Genomic DNA, 25,004 nt, shown 5'->3' on the forward strand with positions numbered 1-25,004 from the left:
CCAACTCACTATCTCCAAATACTTGCAGAGATCTGATCTTTTTGCTTTGTGCAAGTTGGAGACCTTGGATCAAGGCTTCATACTCAACGACATTGTTAGTGCAACCAAATTGAAGCCTTAATGAGAAGAAATATTTCTCCTGCTCAGGAGAAACAAGCATTACCTCGGAGCCTGCACCATTCTTGTTTCTTGAACCATCAAAAAACATGTTCCATAACCCCTCTGAATCTCCTTGCGTCTTGATGAGGTTAGGAATAGGAGTATCCTCTTCATGGATACAGTAGGTGGCAAGCCCAGTCTCTTCAGCCTCAGCTAATGGATCAAACTGAAAAACATTGGCCCATTCGTCCAGCAAGCAATTAGGAACCTCTTGCAAGAGAGTAGCAGGCTCACGGACAACACACTCCTCCCCCTCTTCATGCAAAGTGCAATTCATGTTTATAGGGCTAGGGGTGTAGGGCTCAATGTGGTTTTGGGAATGGGCTCTGCCGTTATGGTGACCTTGGTACCATACCTTGTTCGAAATAGCATATGGGACCAGTCGGAACACAGGTACCCACCTATCTTGGCTATGAAGTCTCTAGACAAGCAGATGACAAAGAAGGCAGGAAGGTCTATGATTGATATGTCTTGCAAGATAGTGCAACCAGGGCATGCATGCAAGGTTAACTTCAAATTTTTTACCACCCGTACTGTCTTTATAGAAGTGCCATCTAATTGGACCACCCCTTTGGTCACAGGTTCGTATTCTATGCCAAGAAGATCAGCTACCTTCTTAGGCATGACTGAGCTACTAGCTCCTGAATCTATCATGTTGTTGTGAACCAAATTATCTCCTATGATTAAGGAGACATAGAAAGGGGGAGGCTTGCTGATCTTGCTTGAATCTTCCTCCTTGGGTTGCATCAAACTGGTGGATACTGCCTTTCCCTTGACTGCTGCCTCACCACCTGACTGATCGACATCCTTCAGCGCCTCCTTAAGAAAATCCCTTTATGATGGGATTGAAAGGGCCTCCCACATAATGACGTCCCACATAGTGATGTTGAGGTTGGCCTTCTTCATCTGATCAACTATGTTGAAAGGGACACTAGCTGATTTTAGAGGACCCTTTGAGGCTACAAGGTCTACTCTTGCTCTTTGGACGACTTGGGCCTCTTCCTGCCTCTTGCTCGCTTGCATGGTACTCTCGCTTGTATCATGGATGGCTACATTGGGTGTTGGAGCTTGGACTGATGTTGAAGGTGAGGTAGCCTCCATGGTTCTCTTCTTTGACCTTGCATATTGCAGCATGGACTCACCATTTGTTTGGTTCAAACCACAAAATTCTGCCTCTTGCCAATTGACAAAGGTGGAATCCTCTTGCAAGTGAGCCTGAGTGCCAACACTAGGCTGATTTGGGTCATACTGCTGGCTAGAAGTGGTCGGCTCATCCTGCACCACTAAGGTTTGGACAAACCCTCCATTTTGGCATGCACCTTGGTTGTGTGGCTGATTACATGGTTGACACCAATCTTGCTCTTGGGCAAGGTTATTTTGCATTGGAACTATCGCCTTTGAGTTGCTTGCGTTTGTGGGGTTCACACTATTCAAAGGCCTGGCATTGCTCCATTGGTTTTGCCCTTGGAAGGCTGGCCTATTTTGCTGATAATTTTGACCTTGTGCTTGGTAAGGTCTGCTATACTGAGTTTGTTTCCTTTTTAGTGTTACCAACTCATTTCCAAAACTTTGTAATAGAGCCTTGACCTCATGGAGCTCATTAGAGGACGTAGAGGGCGTGGATGATTGTCCTGCGGGAGCCATGGGGATAGGAGCCACGGTGGGTTGTTGAGTAGGAGCCTCTAGGAAGAGAGGCATTGGAGGCCTTGGAGCTATCTTCCTAGCTTGAATCAAACAATTTTCTGCTCTTATGGCTGTCATATGCACCCGGTAGAGAGGCTCCACCCATCGATTGTACCATGACAGCTCTATCGTTGTTGAGAGCTCTAAGGTAATACAAGGAGGCATGATTTGGGGATGGCTTCACTAGAGCAGGAATCCTATTCCATGTCTTATGGAATCTGAAATTGAAATCTCCCATGAACTCGTGGGGTGCCCTCTTGATCGTAGTTAACTGCTCCACAAATGATAGGTGATCACTTTTGTCTTCAAAATGGTTGCACAATTTCTCCCCCAATTCATCCCAATTGTGGATGGAGCTAGACGACAACCTTCTATGCCACTGCAAGGCTTTGCCTTTCAAAGATGTGGCCAAGAGTCTGACAGCAACATCGTCTTGAGTGATGTTATGGACAGAGCAGATGTTTGCAATGTCTTGGATGTGCTCAATGGGTGTAGTAGCTGTTTCACCATTGAAGTATGGTATACTCTTCAACGCAGCCACTAGTATGTCATTCCATTGAGTCAAAACAAGGGTACTCCCCCCATTGAAGGTAACAAAGACTTGATTTCTTGCCATGTGAAAGAATGGTCTATTGATATGAGTGGTGGGAGCCCTTGATAGAAAAGGTCTTGTAAATGGAGGAGTAGAACGAGACTTGGGAGATGGAGTGTTTACAACCTCGTCACCCCTGACTGGTGATAATGAAGGTCTACCTCTCCTCCTTCTAGAGCCTGCAGATGGAAGCTCTATGAATTGGAAACTGCCCCTAGAAGATGCCCTTGTATGAATTCTGGGCATGAAATCTGCAACCGCCCTCGAGAGCTCGGAGGTCCGGAGTTGCTGAGTGTGACCACTTCGGTACCTCGGGAGCTTGGATGTCCGGAGTGAGGAAGTTGGGGAGTTCGGAACCTGGGGGCTCCGAGTTTCCGAGCCTAAGCACCTCGGAACCTGGGGGTTCTGAACTTACGGAGCGAAGTGGTTTACTGACCTCAAAACTTGGGGGTTCCGGATTTCCAGGATAAGCAGAGCTACGATGACTTGGGAACCTGGGGGTTTCGGGGTTCCGGAGTAAGCAGAGTTACGATGACTTGGGAACTTGGGGGTTCCGGGGTCCCAGAGTTATGAACTTTGTGTGAGCACGAATTGGTCCTTGAGCAGAGTCGCCAAGTGCTAGTGAGATAACTGCCTGTAGAGGCCAAAACACTAAGAATAACACTAAATCCTTAGCATGTGAATTGAATAAGTCCCACCAGGCGTGTCAAAAACTGTTATCACAAAAGCTTGCACCCTTGCTGAGCTATCAACTTAGCAACCTTGTGAAACATGGAAACAACCCCGAAGTGTGGGACCTTGCGCAAGGGGGTTGAATCTCCGGAGAAGGCTGACTTCCTTCTCAATCCAGGTGCAGGTGTTGAACCAACTCAACACTTCAAAACTAACTCCTAGACTTATCCTAACAATTTTGCAGAGGTAAAGGGAAAAGAAAATGCTTGAAATAAAAGGAGGTGATGCACCAAGATAAGAGATTGTTCCTCTCCCCACCCGAAATGGCACAAGGAATCAACTGAAATACCCAAGAGATGCACAAACTTCAGTTGCATAAGTGACTCAGACGCATGTATGGAGGTTGGAATTTTGCTAAGTGTCAAGAGGGGAGAAGGATTCCCACAAGTCACACTCAAAAAACCAGTCAATACAACATATATAGAGAGAAGAGTCACAACATACACCTTTGATGAAGATAAGAAAGCTCAAGGCAGTAGGGAGAGAACCCTTTACAATGAGGCTGAACAACCTTATATAGAAAAATGGGTTACAATGGTGATCATGACCCTTGCATGTCAGTCGGGAAGTGCAGGGAAGTGCATGCACTTGACTTGTACATGCAAGCAACCTAGCCATACCCACAAAAGGCAATTCTGAGAAGGGTGGATTGATTGACCTTCCAAAGTCAGAGTATGCAGTCATGACACAAGTCACCAAGCATGGCCCCGTACCTCCCTTGATGGAAATATTGCCAAAAACATTAAATGCACCCTTGTGGCTTCACAAAAGAAGGTGCATAAGTCACCAAGCTGTTGGAGCATTAAAAGCCTTGAGTGTCGATCACACCATCCAAAAGTGTCGCCTGTCGGAAGGAAGCCCGAAGACTTTGGAAGCTCGGACTCCCGAAGTGAGGAAAACAAGGGAAGAACCTTGAAACCTCAGGGTTCCAGAGGAACTAGAGAGAGAAAGCAAAAGGGGAAGGAACTTTGGAACCTTGGGGTTCCGGAGTTTCAGGGAGAAGAATAAAGAAGGGGGAGGAGGGAACGTCGAAACCTCAGGGTTCTGGGAAAGGCAAGGAAGGGAACTTTGGAACCTCGGGGTTCCGGTGTTCCGAGAAAGAGAGGAAAAGGAATAGGAAAGAGAAGGGGAACTTCAAAACCTCGAGGTTCCGGAGTTGTGGGCAAAGGAGAAGCTTAGGGGAAATGGTGAAGGAAAGGAAGGCTAGGAACTTCAAAACCTCGGGGTTCCGGAGTTCCAGAGAGGGAAAGGGAAAAGGGACAAGGTACTTCGGAACCTCGGGGTTCCGGAGAAAAAGAGAGAAAGGCTAAGGAGAGGAGACGGACTTCGGAACCTCAAGGTTTTGGAGTTCTGGAGCAGGAAATAAAGCGGCTAAGGCAAAGAACTTTGGAACCTCGGGGTTCCGAAGTTCTGGAGCAGGAAGAAGGAAGAAGACAAGGGCAAAGAACTGCGGAACCTTGGGGTTCCGGAGTTCCGAGAAAAGGAGAAAGAGATGGCCAAGGGAGGAACTTCCTCCAGACAAGGCAACACTTCACACCTTATGATTCTTCTCTCCTTGACCAACTTGGGCAGCACTGGTTCATGGAACATGTCTCTGATTGGTTCTCACTGATGGCGCGAGGGTGTCATAAAATGACAACAAAATCTTCTCATGATCATACATAGGGGGATTTGCTGAATATCTTTGAGGATAATCCTACCTAGGTCTCTTTGCCTGGCTTGACATTATCGGAGATTGATACTTTTACTTCCAGTTTCGATAAATTCATGTTGCAGGCATCACATCCTCTAGTGACTGAACGAGCTATGGTTGTTGTCCAGACATAAATCTCTCCCAAGGTGACCACTAGAGTTCAAACAAAAACTGCTTCTTCCCCACCTCCAGCTGCTTTTGAGGCAATTTCAATGGCCTTACCTCCATGGGTAAGCTCTTTCATTACTAAGAGAAAGAAGCAGGAGACTTCTCCTGACGCTTTAGATTTTTAGCTGCTCAAAGTCAAACAAACTAAGTCCAAGGTTCCTAAAAGAGCTATGACAGTTTCTAGAGTGACAGTTGACAGCAACAAGATGAAAGTTGCAGAGATCGTTGAACCAATGGTAGATAAGCCACATGAAGAGATGCGAGCTTCAGACTACAAAATCACAAGGGTGGAGCTTGGTAAACAAGTACATGCAGTTGTCATGCATGATGCTTAGCATTCAATGACATCATTGGTGCAACGATATGATTAACTCCTAACGAAGAAAGACAAGCTAGAGGAAGAGAATTTGCAACTCATCTTAGCTATTCAGAAGATCACCAAGTCTTCTGAGGAAGGGACCAATCCTTCGACTTCTTTCAATACCACAAAATCAGTTCAGGAAATTGAAAGAGCTGCCTAGAAAGTGCAAGCACTAGATTCTTGGGTAGATCAAATTACTGATCTATGTGTTGGAGTCTTGGAGGAGGTTTTCCAGATGATGGTCAAGCTGGAAATGATCAAAGAAAAATTGAATCAGACTTTTGCAATGTTCAAACAGTATCTGGTAAAGGCTGAAATTAACTTGAGAATTTGGCACAAGATGCCACAAGAAAAACTGAATGTTCTTTAGGAGAATGGCATCCTTCCTACTAGAACCATGTATCTAGAATTTGGAGAACTTCTAGAAAATAAGTCCCTTGTCTTGAAATCACTTATTGAAGAAATTGATAATACTTTGGGATTGCCATTGGAAGTGTTGCAAGATATTACTTCTAACTGTGAGAGAGTTTCTTGTAAAATTGTAAATCAGAATATGGAGTTGTTGCCAAAAGAAGATGTCCTTTCAGATTTGAGAAGCAAGATTCAGCAGGAATGGCAGAATGAACAATTTTCAGTTGCATCAATCGAAGCCTTAGTGAAATACCAAATTTTTTTGCAAGAAATCCAGGCTACTCTTGAGAAGCATAATCCTACGGTTCTTAGTTGCAGCGATACCATTATCAAAATAGTGATTGTTGCTAAGAACACCCATGAGCCAAATCCTGATGAGCTAGAAGGAATTATCCATAAGTTTGAAGAATACATGGTGAAACATGCTACTGTATAAGTGTTTTCAACACTTGGTTTATATTTCAGAATTGTAGTTTTTCTTTTGACAAGTGTACTTGTAGAAACACTTTTGTAATTGCAAGTTGATCACTTGCACTTTTGTAATTACAAGTAAGCTGATTACAAGTCAATTTAGGACAAGACTTGTAATCTTGAGTAATCTTGAATAATTCTTAGTTAGAAGTTGGAATAAGTTATGGTGGTTGAGAGAATTTCTCAAGTTAGTTCGGATCCTCCCACCTTTTTCTCTAGACCTCTCTCCTATAAATACTTGAGGGGGTCTATTGTATCTTTTTATCTTTTTGGAAAGCAAGAAAACTCTGCAGGATTTTCTACTCATAAAGACTTTGAGCTTTATAGTTGTAAATTTGCTATCTTTGAGTAACACGAGAAGTAAGAAATTTCAGACTTTGTGTTGAAGTCTTGCTTTATCCCTTTGTGTTCTTACGTCATCTTGGGACATATCTTTGTGTTTATTTTGAAGATTGTGGAAGGCTGTTAGAAAAAGCTTCACTTCATTTAATTGCAGACTTTGTGTTGTAGCTATTGGGAATGGAATTAGTTTAGGAATTACAATTAGAGTTGAGAAGTATCTCAAGACTTTGTGTTTGTGATAGATTCTCAAATAGATTAGCTTTAGAAGTGCATTCTATTTGCAGACTTTGTGCTGCTATATATCGCATTTGGTTTTTAAAATTATCATTACAAAGGGTTGATAGGATCGTAGATATTCAAGACTTTGAGCTTGATATTGTTTTCCCATCCCGTAGGAAGTGATGAAAATCTTTGGGCTTTCAGGAAACTTCATTTCCTCTTTCTTATTTCATGGTACAAGTTATTACTGATATTTGTTTTTAATTGCTATTCTTTTCTGTGAAGAGGAAAGAATATAGTTTTTCTTGAAAGAAGGAAAACTGTCGTGCCATCTGTTTTTATTAATTTAGATAGGGGGACCCTTCCCTTTGAATTAGGAGAGTATTTACTCACACGCTGTGGCTGAAATCCATAATTTTGTACAGTTGTTGAGGTGTACAAAATTTTCAACCAACAAAAGTCATAGGCAGCCCCTGCTTCAATTATCTTCTGATCAACCAACTCTTGAGATGAAATTCCTTTCAGTTCTTTAAGGGATGGTATGATTCTATTTTGGACATCCTGGAAGTCAGCCCACATTTCCACCATATTCTCAATCGTGGAAAGCAAAGAATAAGTTTGATTGTATGCTGACGAGATTCCTTCTATGAACATGGCTGCTTCTTTTATATTTTCTATCCAATCTCTAGTTTCTCTGGCTGTTTCTACATCTTCCTCAGAACTTTTGATTGCCTGCTGTGAATCCAAAAGTGAGAGAACCTCTGGATTGGCTTGATTAAGTGGCTTAGTAGTCAACTGCCGAATATATTCTTTCAAGCGCTCAACATCTCTCTTATGTTCATTTTTCTTTTGTGTCTCTTCATCCAGTTTGGCCTTCATGGAAGCAACGGAATTGTCTAAGTCCTCTTTTACTTGGGCCTTTGTGCTTGGGCCTAAGTCAAAAGTAGTGATCTCATACTCATGAGGAGAAATGTCTCCCTTTGCTTTGTTCGCCTTAGGTACAACTATCTGCACTGTGCGGTTGCCTGTCTCATCTCTCTGGATGGTAGAAAATTTCTTGGCTGGCTTCTTCACAACAATTTTCTCTAACCTGGCCAAGAAATCTGCCATGTCATCCTCTTCTTGTTCTTTTACTACTGGCATGTTCATCTTCAATCTCTCTTTCGGCCATTCAGGAACAGTGGGCTGCTTAATGCCCTCTACCTCTTTTCATCTTTTGTTTCTATATCATGTGCAATACCCCAAAGAGCAGAAATCATCCCTTCTTGAAACTCTTCCTCTTCAATATCTGTGTCATGCTCTGCTTCTAGGATTTCTGTGCCAGTAGGAGATGGTGGCTGTTCATTTTCCTGATGGACTAATTTTGCATTTTCCTCATCAATTGAAGAAGGAATTTCTATTTCAGCCAACGATTCATCAACATTTAATATGTATTTCTCATTCCTTGATTTGGCGGAATGAGATGGTTATATCCTTTGCTTCTTCTGAGCAGGTTCTTCATTCTCAACTGCCTTCCCCTTCCTTTTAGCGCTCTCGCTTGATCCGGTATTTTGTGTTGCTTCTTCATGTGAGGAATATCCTTCTGCTACTCCCATTAGATTATAAGTCAAAGTTATATTCTTCTGCTCCAGCCTGTGAAACTGCTGATTAACCCACCACTTTGTATATGTCATGACTGACCGCATCAAGGTGGTCAAGTCTATATGCTCTGGTGCCGACCATTTGATAGGAGGAAGAGGTGCATGCTCATCAAAGCCAGGTTGAGTATGCTTTCCTCTATCTTCTAACTGATTAGGTATGAGAAAAGGTTGAGTCTCTCTGGTGAAATTTATTGATAGCCTGGAGTATAACCTTTTCTTGATTTCATACTCATCAACAACATTTGCTTAGAAATCTTCTATATCTACTTGATGTCTGAATCTTTCCTCCTTCGCTGATTTGATGTTATTGTGAGGATCATAATTGGTTCTGGATTGGTAGAATGTGAAAGGATACTACTGCATCTCTAGCCTGACACTCACAGCTCCCTGCGCAGTTGAACAAGATTCTTCCATATTTCCAATGAAGAATGGGAAAGATATCGCTGCCTTCTGCCTTACTCTTTTGAAGCTGTGATATGTTTCCAACTGTTTGAGAACTTCCAACAGGACCATCCTATTGGTTGGGTAGATTGGCAATCGGTGAGGACAACCAGTGAAACCTTGGATTCTGATATAAGTAAATTTTGGAAACTTGATAAACTAGGATTCGTACTTGCTGATTAGACTTTCTGATTCATGAGAAAGTATGTTGTGGGTACCTCCTTGCAATGTTCTTGTGATGTACATCAGGAATGCATCATGGGCTCGTAAACTTTTGTCCTTAAGTTGCAGCTGAGGATAACAATCATATGATCGGAATTCATTCTCACCACCTCCTACTATGCCTTTACAAATCAGTCCTGAATATCTGTAAGTTGCAGCCAACAGATAAGTTATATAAGAACTCATGTGGAATGTCTTTGTCCTTTCCAAGTTCATCAATTGTTTATGGAGGTTATCGCTGATTATGTGAGACCAGTTGAATAACTTGGTTACTGAGGTGATTTCATCCATGAAATAATACATCTATGTCTCGAATAGCTGACCCTTAGGGCTGCCCATTACCCTATTCAATAGTAGGATGATATCACCATACTCTTCCTTGAAGAATGGACACAACAAATACTTTGACATTTTTCCTTGAGGTCTTTTCTTCTCAAGCCAAGACTTGTTTACATTCACAACACAAAGTTCAGACTGACTATCATAGACCTGTTGTGACCTTTTGACACATCGCCCATTGCAAATGGGGACCCCCTACTTTTTAGGCCCTCTTGGTCTTTTGGCTTTGGTTTGTCGGGTCTCTTCGCAGCAGTCTCGTCAGTCTCTCTGCTTTGAAAGTATTTGGGGGTCAAATCGAATAACTTTGCTTTTCGTTTGGGTGAATTTGATGAAGTCTAGGGCCTGTTTTGTCGATTTTAGGGTTTCTGCCTTTAGTCCTAGATTTTAGGGGTTTTTGTTAGGGTTTTGGAAAACTGAACATAGAACTGGAATCAGGTCCTTCAAGGAACCTCCCAGTAAAATTTGAGCCAAAACGGAGCAACTTTCTATTTTTAGAAAGTTTCTTTTTTAGGGATTCTATTGAGTCGAATGTCTTCATTTTGCCAAAAATCAAACTTACTATTTTTAGTAAGTGCTTTCCTGACCTGTTTTGTCCAAACCCTAATATTTTGAAACACTTACTATTTGGGAAAATCTATTTTTGGCAGGTTCTTCGCAGTCAAACACTGAAGACTGAACATTCTTGGAGACGTTGAAGACTGAACCTTCCTGAAATCATTTCTAAATCCAAAAGAGTCGGAAGGCAGACAAGTTGGATCAAAAAAATGGTTATGGAACTACTATTCTAGAAGTGGAAAGCATGCAAAATCATCTGTCTGGAAATTCACATCAATCCACAAATGTCATACTGATCCAGAAATGGCCTGAAATTTTCCGAAGTCTGAAGATTTAAAAGATCTTCTAAAACCCAAAATGTGCATTATAATTCCTAGAGATCTGAAACCACTCTCAAACATCTTGCCAATATATATGAAATATATATTCTGATAAAGGAAGATTCCTCCATGGTCAATTTTCCTTCCTCCTAGCAAAATTCCGCCCAAGACATTTGTATGGCACCAAAGTAAGGTCAATGTGGAAAATGGAAAATATTGTGAATTCCATGACAAGGTCAAAAATCCGCCCATGAAGGTCATAGTGTGCCAAAATGAGGTGACCTAGGAATTCACTGAAATGCATTGAATCCTTGGCAAGCACAAAATTCTGCCCTATTCCTCAGGAGGGTGCCAAATAGAGGGAGTCAGGGAAGAATGGAAAAGGTTCAAAATTCCTCCTCCAATGAAGAATTACGCCTATGAGTAATGGAGGCGCCAAATAGAGGGAGTCAGGGAAGGTGAAGAGATTTGATGAATTCCTCCTCTTAGTCAAAATTCCATCCATGGTAGAAGCAGGATTCCAAGAATCAAATGGCCAAGGATGAAATGATGAATTCCTTCACAAAGTGAATTCCACGCCTAAGTTGGAAAATTAAAAAATTTGTCGAAGGCATGAAAATCCAAGGGTCAAGGAGGAATGAAAAGTAAAAATCCCCTCGGGAATTATTTTTTAAAAATCTATTTTTAGACACCAAAACTTATTAGAATCCGAATTTTTTTGCAGATTTGGAATCGTGAGAGATTTTTCTCTCTACTGGACTCGGGTCCTAAATTTTAGGGAAATCCCTAAAAAAATAGGTGTGAAAAAATTGGTCAAAAGCTTCCTTTGGACAAGATGACTTCAAAGAGCACAAAAAATTCTTTCCTCAAAGAACAAAAATTGGTCAAAAGCTTCCTCTGGACAAGATGACTTCAAAGAGCACAAAAAATTCCTTCCTCAAAGAACAAATTTCCAAAATTTCTTCTCCAATTCCAAAATGTGCCCGAGGTTGGAAGCAAGACGTAAAAAAATCAAGGTTCAGGAAGAAAATTTCAAAATTCAAAAAATTCCTTCCTCAGGGAAGAATTGTGCCCAAGAAGAAGAATTCCAGTAAAGGTGAAAATTTGGCTAACTTCCTTCATGATAGAATTCCAGGAAAGTGGAAAAATTGACTAAGTGATCGAAATTCCTTCCTTCACGACAGAAACCTTGGAAAATGTGAAAATTTTGGCTGTGTTGGAAATTGCTTCCTTCAGGTTAGAATTCCAGGAAAGTGGAAAAATTGACTAAGTATTGGAAATTCCTTCCTTTAGGACTTTGAATTCCAGGAAATGTGAAAATTTGGCTAAGTGTTGGAAATTCCTTCCTTCATGATAGAATTGTTGGAAAAGGTGAAAATTTGGCTAAGTAATGGAAATTCCTTTCTTCGGGACAAAATTCCAAGCAAGGAAGAAATCACACCCAAGAATGAATTGAAGATAAAATTTCTTGGCAAGGAAGGAATCAGGGATGAACTGAACAAGAAATTTCCCCCGAGAAAAAAATTGAAAAATCCATTCTCGGGCATCAAATCACATCCAAATTTCAAATTTTTTACAGATTTGGATTCGTAGGAGAATTTTCTCCCTCCTTGAAACCCTAATTTGTGGAAAATTCCTAAAAAATAGGAGATGGTGAAAATTGATGGAAAACCTTCTCCAAGCAAGGAAAGTTGAAGAGACTAAAAGAAAATTCTTCCTGAATCAAATTTTCTCTCTCCAACAATTCTAGATGTGCAGGAGCGGATATACGACGACGGGGTCCACTTGCATGGCGAGGATCTATTGAACGCATGGCAGTATGGTGGCGCATTCATTGCCAGAATCTTTGACCAAATGGCGACCTGATCTTTGCATGTTGAATTTATGGCAGATTCTTTTTACATGCAGCCGTCGCATGTGGAAATGATGGAGCATTTATGACATAATGGGGTGAGTTTTGCATGGATGAATATTCAACACATGTTGGGCAAATTTGAAAAAGGTGGTGCATTTAATGCGCAATGGATGCTATTTTGGGTACCCACCTTGTTATTAATTGCATGATGGGTTATTAATTGCTGATACCCACCTTGTTGCATCTTGAGTGGAGAATTTTCTGGGGTGAAACCCTAATTAGGGTTTTGCATGTAATCAAGGCCAAAGGCCTATATAAAAGGGGTGACCCCCCCCTCATTTATAAAAGGAGGGAGCTTTGTATAAAATTGTTGCGATAAGTTTTTGAGAAAATAACAGTGAAACATTGTTCTTTGATGGTGTCCACTTTAGTTATTTTTTCAAAACTTGCATGGTTTCACCTTCCTCACTTTGAGTAGAATTTTATTTTCTCGGTTGTTAGATAAAGTGCTTTGATTTCAATGGAGAATGTAATGGTGTTTGATGAATTTCCAGGTTCATACTTTTTGCATCTTGCTGATTGTAAGTTGCAGTGTAAAGTTAGCTCGAGCCACCAAATTTGTGCCAAGTTTGATTGTGAATAGTCGTTTGGATTGCGCTGTGTTGGGTATTCAAATGCACCTTTTCAATATAAAAATCCTTCATCATCCTCAGAAGATTGCACCGGTTCTTGCGGAGTTGTAGTTAAACTTGGCAAAGCAGAGCTTGGTTTATTTGGAATTTGTCCACCGAAGCATTAACTGTTGATATCACTGCCCTTAGGAGTAGATTTAGATCCTTCTAAACTCTTTTCCCCTTTATTTTCAGTTCATTTTAGTCCGTTCGAAGCAACAACATTGCAAAATTGCCATATCCGATGATGGAGTTCCAGCCACAACAAAGAAGTGAAAGAATGATGCAAACGTAAGGCCCCTTGGATTACCAGCAATCACATCAGCCAATTGAGTCACGTCCGTAGCGTAAAGGAACCTTGGAGTCGATTGTTTGAACTCCCTGCAATCTTAGCATGCAATCGCACTTTGATCAAGAGAGAGTGAAGTGACCGTTAGGCAACTTTATTTTGTGTTCGGCGTAGTCATAAAAAACACGTCAACAAGACCCTCTGGGCTTGCTCCTTAGTCTTATAGGTGGTTTTACTGTGCTTTGGTATACCAAATGTCTCCTGGATGGACAATTTTGAAAGATTTTCCAGGACTCTTCCATTTGGTGCAATGATTTCTCTGGATTGTGCTTTATTGTGCAAAGCACATTTGACTATCAGCTCGACACACTCTTTGGCTGGTGGTAATCCAGCTGCCTGGACAATTCCATTGTGCATCATTTTGCGGGCAATAGGTGTAGGAATGTTACCATCATGTCCATACATTCTTTTCTTGAATTCCTCCATATCAACATGTCCAAGGTCTGTGTTAGTGATATTCTTCCATTTGGATTTGATTTTGGATTTTAGCTATATTCTTTTGTTGGCGAACTTCATTGCTACCTGTAAAAACACATGAAAACTCCATGTTATTTTTAGAATTTATTTCTGATTTAAATTCTTTTTTCTGAAAATTTTACTTTCAGCCTATTAAAAGGTTAAGTCTTTGAAGGGTTTGGTCAAGAAATTGATGAAAATTGAGAAAATAAGACAGAAAGGTGAGGAAATTCAGTGAAATTGAGTTTTTGAATCCTCTTTATGATTGAAATTTACCTCTGATTATGAAAATCTACCTTAAAATCAGAGACAAGTGCTTAATTTCTTAACCTTTAACACTTAGAAGAATCTTCTTCTGGACATTTCTTCTTCAAAAGTCCAAAATTTATAAAATTTGAGAGAAAACTTCTCCTCAACGCTCTTCAAAATTTTCAACCTGAATAATGAATTGTTAAAGTGAATTGGTTGAAAATATATAGAGTTTAGGGGTTCTTAAATTTAGAAGTTTTTGATTTGTTTTATTGTTTTTTTATTTTTAAATAATTTTTATTGTTTTCTGTTTTAATCTTTCCAAAATGGAAAGTTTTATTTCTTTTTCTCAAAAAATCGATTTTATCCAGGAATCTTCTAGAACTTTCTAGAAATTTTGAATTTTGAAATTTTTTTCACAGTGTTGAGAATTATTTTGAATTTTGGAAAATAATTAAAAATATTTCGTGCGACAAATTTAAATCCCAACATGTTGGTCTGATTTTATGTGAATTTTGATCAGAATTTTATCTTTCTGGCATGGCAAATTTGTTCTCAATTTTAAGTCTCTGGCTAGGTATCTTCACATATTCCATTCATGCTTGGATGAATCAATATGTCAGTGCATGATTAACTTGCAAGGGTTTGGACAATTTCTTCATGCCTTAAGGTTTGTGATTTTGGAAGGAATTTATTTCAATTTGCACATCCTATGTCTTGGCATGCTTCATGTCAATTGGACAATTACCTTCCTTTAACTTTCTTGAATTTGGATCTTGTTTGTCCTGCTAATTCATCTCTATGATCAGATTTTGGAAGGTTTTTTTTTGGTCAATTATCTTTGGCTGATCTTCATACTTTATAGGCAAACTTTCAATATGTTACCCTAGGTAGGGGTTTGGTTAGTTCATGCCATCTTTATTGACTGCAGATAGGAGTTCAATTTATACATGATTCCTCATGTCTTGGACAGTCATAAGCAGATTTAGGAACATGATCAGACCATTTGATCCTGCTTGGACAAAATTTGAACCATCCTTCCCTTGTGCTTAGCAAATTAGAAGGGTTAGGGAATTTGCTATCCATGGTAAATTTCAAGATTGATTAGACAATTTGTATTGTATTTCTGTCATGCTCTTTATCATGATTTACGTGATGCTTTATTTGTCCTACCCTAGGTGGACTTGGATCATGCCATGCCACGTTTTGTGAGATAAATTTCAACTTTGGATTCTTTCTTTCTTGGCGGAATTTATAAGCTTTGGACAGGTTTGTATCATACTTGGAAGATCATCACGTGTATCAAATTTGAACAATCTTTCTCTTCCAAGGTGGGTTTGGAGATGATTAAGAACGTAGGATATTTAGCAAACCCTTATTCTGTTATCTTCAACCTCACTGATCATGATTGCAGCAGTTGGGCAATTCTGTTTGGCTTCCAAATCCTTGTAAATGTGAATTTAGATTACTTTCTACTTGGCAGGGCAGGGTTTACACAAGTTCACTTTATACTTGAAAGATCATCAAGAAGTCTGTTAAAGTATTTCTTAGAATATTATAGGATATGATCGCTTTATCTTTAGCAAACCTTCAATTTGCTGTGTATGATGATCTTGGATGAGTCTTGGGTATGTATCTTCCTCCAAATTTGTCTTGCTTTCTTATCAAGGGTGGATTTGATAGTCTTTTGGACAAGGTGAAGTGCAGATTTGAAGATTACTAAGGAGACTGTGCAGATTTGGATTCTCTCTCCCAAGGCGGATTCTAGGATGATCAATGGTGAATTCAGAATTTTATCAGCAAACCTTCAATCTGCTGTTAATAGCGAACTTGAACTTCTTGATTGTCCCTTTCAAACCCTTGAACATGCTTTATTTCTCCTTCTGGAGATGATCAAGGCAGAATCTACACCTTCAAACTGCTACCAATGGCGATTTTGAGGAATATATCGAACTTATTTCCTTCTAATTCTTGAATTTGCTTCACTTCTTCAAGGTGAATTTGATAATATGATCAGGTTTTCTCATGAATCTGATAATCTTTTATGTTTTTGAGCTGCTTACTCTGATCACCCTTAGCGATTTTTGGAGATAGACTTATGCTTCTCGAATTTGGCAGGGAAGTGTTAGTAAAACCTTGTCTTTATAGCTTCTTGGGCGGCTTCTAGAAGCTTTATCTTAACTTCTTACTTGGCACACAAGAAAGTATTTTTAGGAAAGATTTAATGCTTTATTCCATTTGGCAGAGAAGTGTTAGTAAAACCTTGTCTTTATAGCTTCTTGGGCGGCTTCTAGAAGCTTTATCTTAACTTCTTACTTGGCACACAAGAAAGTATTTTTAGGAAAGATTTAATGCTTTATTCCACCTTTAAGGAGTTCGAACTCCTTTGCTTTCTTCTAGAAGGAAGTTTGGAAGATGATTGCAAAATTAGGAAGTTGTATTGTTTTATTCTTTCTCTAGGAAGTTCGAACTTCATCTTTGGAAGCTTCCATCACTTTTTAGAAAGTTTTATTTGTTTTAATCTCCTTCTAGAATTCGAACTTGAGGAAGGTCTTTGACATGTCACATGTTTTATTGCTTTAATTGCCTTTGGATGCCAAGTCATCACACTTGCCATTTTCAATCCCTTTGAAATACCATGTCATCATTCTATTGCCAACTTGGAAGGCCTCCTTGTCTAGGCGAACTTGGAAAGAGTTTGGACATTTTTATTATTCGCTTTTATCCTTCTTCCGATGGCGAACTTTGTCAACCTTAGGTGAACCTTAAAGAATGCTTGACATGTCTTCTTGAGCGAACTTTATATTCCTTGTGCCATGATTCATCAAGGCGGACTTTGTCAATCCTAGGACAAGGCAGACTTTGGAGGGTGTTGGACATGATGAAAGTTGCATACACTTACCATTTTCACGCCTTGGCTTCTCATTTGTTTAACCTTGAGTAGGAGTTTGTTAACTTTCGCCATGAGTTAGTTGACCCTTGGTAGGAGTTTAACATTTGTCGGACAATTTTACTTAGACAACTCTCCTATGCCCTGACAGACATTGATCCTGCTTAAACATCTTCCATGCTTGACATCCTTGGACGATTTTGACTGATCATCTGCCATTCCACTTGCCTAACCTTGAGCCTTGTCGAACTTATCTGCCATTTTTACTTCTTCAACTTAGGCGAAAATTTCAATGTGCCATTGCCAATCCCTTCCTTTAGACTTGATCATCAGTATTCATGCCATGTTCATACCTTGCTGGTTCATCTAGAATAGAAACCCTAATTAGGGTTCCCACTCTGCTTTTTTTTGCACTTGGAAACCTAATTTTTGAAATCTGAGAACATGGGTAGTGATAATATGGCTAATCTTTTGGAACAAAACCCTAATTAGGGTTTGCATTTTGCTTTTTACCCTTAAAGACAAAATCTGAGAACATGGGTAGGAATAATTTGGCATGAGGATCGAAACCCTAATCTCGGATATAAGCAAAAAATTTCAAACTCTTGCTTTTTACACTTAGAAGCAAAATTTGTCAAATTTGAAGACATGGGCAAGATCAAAACGACCTAAAGAACAAAACCCTAATTTTAGAAAAAAGCAAAATTTTTGAAGCCTTGCTTTTTATACCTAGAGGCAAGATTTTCAAATTCCGACAATATGGGTAGTAATGAAATGACTTGAGGAACAAAACCCATATGCCATTTTCAAAAAACAGAAAAAGCAAAAATTTCTAAAAATAGCAGGTTGTCATAAATGACCCAAAGCAATTGCGATCTTCGTCCTTCGGACCTTCTGAACACTTTGACAACACTTAAATGCAATTCTGAGTGAGATTTCTTAATGTGACTCAGGATGACCTCAAAACTCTAACTCTTAAACTCTCTCAAAATGAAGATTTTTGAATATGCAGAGCTAAGACAAAAACCTAGAAAGCAAAAAAAAAGGGGGTCCCCATCTGTGATGGGGCGATGTGTGAATTAGGTCACAACAGGTACCACCCACATAGGTGGTCAAGAAACTAGTACATATAGCCAAGAAGGGGGAACAAGAGAAAAAATAGTTGATAATGTTGATTTTTGGTCTTTTTGTGCTTTTCCTCCACATGAATTTTTGAAAATACACCTTTTTTGAACAGTTTTCAGTGAGGTGCTGATTTCTGTAATAATATAAGAGCATTCTTTGTTAAGCTTGTGTAATGCTCTGTGATAAAATTTTACTTTTCTTGTTTACTTGTTAGGAATTAGTGCATGACATGTGAGTTAATAATAATAAATAATAAATTAATGTTAAATTATTGAATAGATATTAGTTATTACTTAAGTGATTAAATCAATGCTAGTTAGTTGTTGTGTACTTTTGGTAGTTGGAAGTTGAAGGAATTTATAAAGCCATTAAATGTAATAATATAGCTCTATTATGTTACCAAATTGGCAGAAAAATCTTGCGTGGTTTGATATGCCCCGGAATCAGATTTGGTTGTGATTTGATTGTGGAAGCTAGCAGGGTTTGATTTTTGATTGTCAGAATCATGTTGAATATTTCGAAGATGGCAACGTGGAGGAAGACCGCTCGGTGTATGCAGAAGCTTATCTACAACCACCATACATCCTTATTGAAGACACACATGAAGATGAAATCAACAATCACATTGATACTAGAATGTTAGGTACTTTATTTTATTGGAGGGAATGCTTCACGTGCAATCACCTCTATAGAGTATGGTTGTAAAAGAATTGAATGGTTAGGGTAGGGAGAGCCCCAAGTTCAAAGAAGGGAAAAATATTAGGGATTAGTTTTTTAATGATGATTGGTGGCAAGATTGTAAATATGTGTTCTTATTAATTGACCCTATAGTCTAGGTGACCCATTATATGCACATAAACATCTACACGTAAAGAAGTATATGAAACATTTGATAGTGTGTTGAACCATGTGAAGGATAAAATTCATGAGAAATATCCCTCATTATAATTCTTTAATCAGATGATTGGATCCATATTTCAATGCAAGTGGAGAGATTGTATGGACAAACTCTTGCACATGGCAAATATGCAATGAGCCCAAAATGGTAGTTGGATAGGTCTGGAAGAGTGTCTTGCTTTGATGATGATGAGATAAATTGAGCTCTTATGATGCTTTTGACAAGATTTATAATGAGGAGGCCACACAGATATATATTGAGGAAACAATAAAGCTTTGGGAGTAGTTTCTTCTTTTTATAGAAGCTAGTGGCCCTTTGAACAAACCGAATGAAGCTAAAGGCGCAGAAGTTTTGGCACAGAGGAACTAGATTAGGTGGTGGAGGATTCACGGAAATTATACCCAAAACCTAAACAACTTAGTTATTTGTTTGTTTTCTTAGTTATCCTAATCAAAGAATGACTAGAGAGTATTTGCTAGGATCCACTGCTTTATGGAATTTTGATCTTGAAAATGTGAAAGATGGTTAGGAGGAAGGTGTGATTCTTCGGCAAGGAATTGTTGGGGTTTCCTTGAGTGTGTTTGATCATCTAGAGGATCCTAATTCCTCTATGACAGAGGAATTGGTCTTTTACTAGCTTCATCTAATTTATCAAGATAAACACAACTACTGCAAGGAGAGCAGAGCATCTAGTTGGAATTCATAATGGCTTGCATGTTAATCAAAGGAAAATTACAGAGTATTTGCAGTGAGCTACTGCAAGTTGGGATGTTGGTTTTGAGGATGCTATAGATGATTATGAGGAGGGTTTAGTGTCTTTTGCATGGACTAGTTCTGGCACCCTTGTGTGTATTTGACCATCTTGAGAATCATAGGTTCTCTGTGACCAAAGAACTGGTTCTTTTATATCTTCATATCAATGGAAACAGAGAGTGGAGGTTATGGATGGAATTCATACTGGTGTCATATGTGACTGGAAGATTACGGAGAATCTGCAGGGACCTGTCACGTGCTGGGATGTTGATCTTGAAGATGTCAGAGGATTTATGAGGGTGTAGATTTTTAGCAGGGACTATTTGGGTCCTGGGATGCCCTTAAGTGTGTGATCATCTAGGACTAGAGGTTCTTAAGAGATAATAATATTGCTTGATGTTGTTGAGCCTTGAGGCAATTTTGTGCAATTTGAAGCCAAGCATAAAGCAGTAGCATTTGCATAAACATGCACCATTAGTGTTAGGTTTGGTCCCTTTTTTTCCATTATCAGCAAGATTTTTCATTTTTTTATTTAGTATATAGTCTTTAAGAAATACAGGATTTTATTTATCTTAATGATTTATGATTTTATCTCTCGTATGATATGGTATTTCTTCAAGCTTGTCACTTTACTGTTTGAAGTTTGAACTTTCAGTCTCGTGAGTATTATATTTAAACGTGATGCAGTGACTAGCTATGCTTGAATGACACCAAGGAAATACTCTCTCCCCTGTGCATGATGTTGGTGCCCCACCCCAGAGCTCTATCATTTTTTAAGAGTAGTACATATTAACTCCAGATATATGTATTCTAGTGAGTCACAACAAAAGCACTCACTTTGTTAGTAGTAATAAGTAGATAGATTTGTCTTACTGACCTATTTTTGGTCGTAGGTAAAATTTGTGAAGGATTACTTGCTGTATAGAAAATTTAAAGATTATTTGTTAAGTCATTAAAAAAATAAAATTATTGTATTCTTTACTTTTTTAGCATGTTTTTTACTTTTAAGTCCACTGAAATTATTATCATGTTCTGAGGACATGCCCTGTTTTGAGTAAATTCATGTGACATTGAGTTGGTCTTTGATTTGATTTTTGGACAGTCCCAAGATTGATAAAATTGGATGGAATGAATCTATTCCTTTCTAATCAACAGTAACCATTGACACTTATATGCATTCCAGTGTTTTGTATATGATAAGTACCTGCTATTGTATAATTAGCATAAATTATTTTGTATTTTCCTTAGATTCAGAACTAACAGCATAACAATTATATCATCTATTTAATGTTTTTTTATCCTCTAATTTACAGGTCATAAATTTTGACATGCCTCTGAGTGCTTTGGGGTATATACATCGCATTGGAAGAACTGGAAGAGCTTACAACACTGGTGCTTCAGTCTCACTTGTAAGTTGTCTTCCTGCTTCTGACTACATTCACTTTTATGGCACCATTCAGTGCATGTAGATGTGCTTTATCAGACTTGGAAGGAAATAGTCATGATAAAGTAAATTTGATTTGTTAGCCTACTGGTGTGATAAATTCATCCTTTTTGTTATTCTCTTTTTTAAAAAAAAAAATCTTGTACACCCTTATAAATTTTGATAGCTGGTGGTCACATAAGCTGCTAGTCTACTGGGCATTTTATTTTGAAGGAAATTTTCCTCAGCTAAATTTTGTCCACCTCTTTGTATTATTTCATCACAGACTCCCCAAAAACTTTCACAGCAGCTAAGATTTCTTTAATTTCTGGCTTTACTAAACTCTAATAAGGGAAATTTGGATTGGGCATGGAAGCAAGAGCATAATGTCATACTGTTTTGCAACCCCTCAATGACATTGAATTGAAAATGGAACCTTGGGGACACATCCTTGTATTTTGATCCTATCCCACATTGGAAACACTTTGGGGATGTAGGGATGGGTAGGAAATGACCCTCCACAGCCCATACATCCCCCAATAATCGAAAACATCCATGTTATGATGAAAAAAACCTCCTAGAAATGGTAGGAAACACTCGAGTACCTGGACGGCCCTTGACTGTTCTAGGAATGACTAGCTGTCTCCTATAGCCTAGCCTTTAAAAAAGCAAATTAGAAGGAACAAGAAGATAAGAAAATGAAGGTGAGGGGGACCACAAGGATGCTCACACCTCCACCCAAAACCTTAAGCAAAGATACTAGCACTGCAAAACCCCAAAACTTCCTCATGCGGCCGTATTGCATTTTGTAAAAAGCTATGTTATTGGGTATTCCGTTTTTAGTCCAGTTATGTGTACCAGTTTCATCTTGGTATTGGTACAGTTCGGGCTTGTCCCTACATACATCCAGGGTATTGCTTGGGTGTTCTGTTGTGAGGTATTCACACATCGCCCCTTTGCAAATGGGGACCCCCACTTTTCGCTTTCTAAGGTTATTCCTTTTTGCTCAGTTCTAGGTTGTCTTAGGGTCTTTGCTATTAGTCTTTGCATTGAAGGGATAGAGTTTCTCAGGTAGCTAGAGAGTCATCATATCAGGTTGGTCTCATGAGTGGAGTGAAGTAGGACATCAAGTGTTGCAAAAGAGACTTGAGGATTGAACAAATTAAGCAAAGACAGGTGAAAGGACTAAGTCAAGAGTCTTCCCTAAGGATGCGTACCTTTCTCCCTCACTAGAGCAAATTTGCCTAAGTACCTTGACCACGTTGTCATGTACCTTGTTAAGGTCCTAGAGCGAGACTTTGTTTTAGGTCCCATCCTTCTGAAGGACATAGAGCGAACTCTCTTGTGAGTCTTGTCCTTAGGCTGGTCATAGAGCGAATTTATCATTTTGGGCCTATCCTTGGGAAGGACATAGAGCGGACTGCTTGCTTTGACTTTGTTCGCCCATGAGACATAAAGCTCATTTGATGAGAATGTACCTTGCAAAGGTTTTGGACCGAAAAATGTTGATATAGGACCTGTCCTTAGAAAGGACAAGGAGCGAACTTCACATCTTGACCTTGTCCTTACCAAGGACAGTGAGCGAGCTGCACTTTAGGTCCTGTCCCTAGCAAGGACAAAGAGCAAAATTTTCAATATAGGCCCTGTCCTCATCAAGGACACAGAGCGAACTTATCATTTTGGACCTATAGAGCGAAACACCTACCTTAATCGCCCAAAGGACATGAAGTGAATTGATTTTGAGGTCATGTACCTTGCTGATGATCAAGAGCAAATTTCTTCCTAAGGTAGTGTACCTCACAAAGGCCCTAGAGCGAATTTCATGAAATCGTGTACCTTGCTCAAGGATTGAAGCGAATTTTCTCCATAAGTGCTCTTGAAGGTAAAATTGGTGATACTTTCATGCAAAAACATTGGAAAATTAAAGGCTAAAATCATTAATCAACAAAGTGAAAAGGAATTGAAGGGATCAGAGTAAGGATCAACACCAAGGCATGTACCTTGCAAGCCTCTTAGAGCGAATTTCCAAGTCCATGTACCTCACTCAAGGTCCAGAGCGAACTTCTTCCAAACCATGTCCTTTACTCTCGATTTGAAGTGAAACTCCCATGTACCTTGTCCATGATTAGGACCGAGATTCCTTGAAGATATGTGTAGTGCCTTCTAATATGACCAAATTGCACCTATAGCATGTACTTTTGATTAAATGGAAGTTTGAAAAGGCTATAAATCATGTGTGTTTGATGCTTATTTGTTTATTTTGCAGAAAATGAGGAAAGAAATGAAGAGAATCACGTTGGAGGAGGATCAAAACAAGTGTCCTAAAGAGAAAATGTCAACATCAAGATCAAGCTATAAGGAAGATATCCTCAAGGAGACTTCATGAATGAGCACAAGTAGATGCCTACACAAAAAACATTTACTAATGCAAGAGCAAGATCTACACCAGCATGCAAAGGGAAGGCTTCATTTACAAGCACAAAATACCTAAAGAAGAATCTCGATTCTCGCCACAACCTGGAGGCATGAAGAGATCAGAGGAGTGTTAAGGAGAAGTCATACAATCACTCCAAGGCAAGGTGGAAGAAGGACTCAACTATTAATTCCCTTGAGCAAGCTAGAGAATGTTGAAGAGATCAATCAAATCAAGATTACGAGGTGCAAATTGAGGTGGCATCCCAGTCACCACTCACCAATTAGAGGGGTTCCACATCAACATGTCTAGATGCAATGTACCTGATTCACCAGTGATGGCACAAACTTCAAGGCACCTACCCTTATCATCTATTGGTCATACCAAGGTGTTGTAATTATTTAATTGGTTGAATTGAGTTTGTTGTAACAAACCCTAATTAGGGTTATCATTGTAAAATCTCGGCCATTGATCTCAAATTGATTTGAGCCGTTGAATTTTATTGAGAGCACTATAGAAGGCTCAAACTCTTCATTTGTAAAGGTTAATAGTCAGCAAATAGTTCACTAGAATAGTGAAAAGAGAAATAGACAGTTAGTAGAATAGCAATTAGAATAGAAGTGGATTAGGAGATGGAAGAATTGTTGGTATGACTTGTAAATGAGATAACTTTTTCATTGAAGTTATGGTGAAATTTGTTTTTCCAAAAAGCTTCATGGTTCTACTTTTCAATTTATTTTCATGTTGATTAGATTGAATGGAAGAATTTGTTGAATGCATTTGTGTGGAATCCGCCCAGTCCATACCACTAGCCTCTTACTGATTGTAAGTGTGCCTTGCGTGGTCAGCTGGAATGATATGAGCTTAACTTCGAATTGTTCTACATTCATTGCTTATGCATTAACTTGAATGGTGATCAATGTTTGATGATATTGATTTGAACATCTTGAAACGTCCTTAGAAGATTGCACTGAGCTTGTGTCAAATTGTTCTATTTGATGGTGAGACCTTGCCCAGTAGGTCATAGCATAGACTTCTCAAACCCTATTCCTTTTGCTCTTTTTTTTATCTTCCAATTGAGTAGAGAGGACCTAAGTTCCAACAAATCAAGCATTCAGGCATCCGAATGTAAGTCCCCTTGTGATTCCAACATAATCACATCAAATCAACTAAGCTTATCCACACTTAGTGACCCTACATTCATGAACCTTGGAGTCTTCTCAAGTGATCCTTAAGCTAATCTTCAACATTTGAGTGAATTTGTTCAAGAGAGGATAAGATACTTATGGTATTTTATTCTGTGTTCGCATGTGCGTAAAAAACACATCAACACATTCCTAGGATGACCTTGGGCAACTATTTGTGAAAATTGTAGATGTTTATATTGCCTCAGTCAAATTCTCTCTACTTTCCCTTTTACTTTTTAGTTTCATTGGACATTTGTGTTGATAGCATCAGTTTTTTTAGTGATGTCGATATCAAATCTTGTGGTTCTCTTCTAGTAGACTGTTATGCAAAGCATTAAGCTTGTCCTACCTTGGGAATCTTGTTTTCCGATAGATGGCTGTCTTAGA

The 25,004-nt window shown here is 39.1% G+C and overlaps 1 protein-coding gene across 3 annotated transcripts in view; it reads left to right on the forward strand.

The window, feature by feature from the left end:
• The window catches only part of LOC131038546 (DEAD-box ATP-dependent RNA helicase 16), a 156,055-nt gene that overhangs the window by 88,923 nt on the left and 42,128 nt on the right, over window positions 1-25,004 (forward strand). For 2 of the 3 annotated variants that reach the window (XM_057971010.2, XM_057971011.2), the window contains one exon: window positions 20,908-21,003. The exons of the other annotated variant lie outside the window; for it this stretch is intronic. In XM_057971010.2, the coding sequence (XP_057826993.2) occupies window positions 20,908-21,003 (96 nt within the window). The remainder of the gene's footprint in view (window positions 1-20,907; window positions 21,004-25,004) is intronic. 3 annotated transcript variants of the gene reach the window in all.

The sequence above is a fragment of the Cryptomeria japonica genome, chromosome 10 (genome assembly GCF_030272615.1).
Source record: "Cryptomeria japonica chromosome 10, Sugi_1.0, whole genome shotgun sequence".
Classification (NCBI taxonomy): Eukaryota; Viridiplantae; Streptophyta; class Pinopsida; order Cupressales; family Cupressaceae; genus Cryptomeria; species Cryptomeria japonica.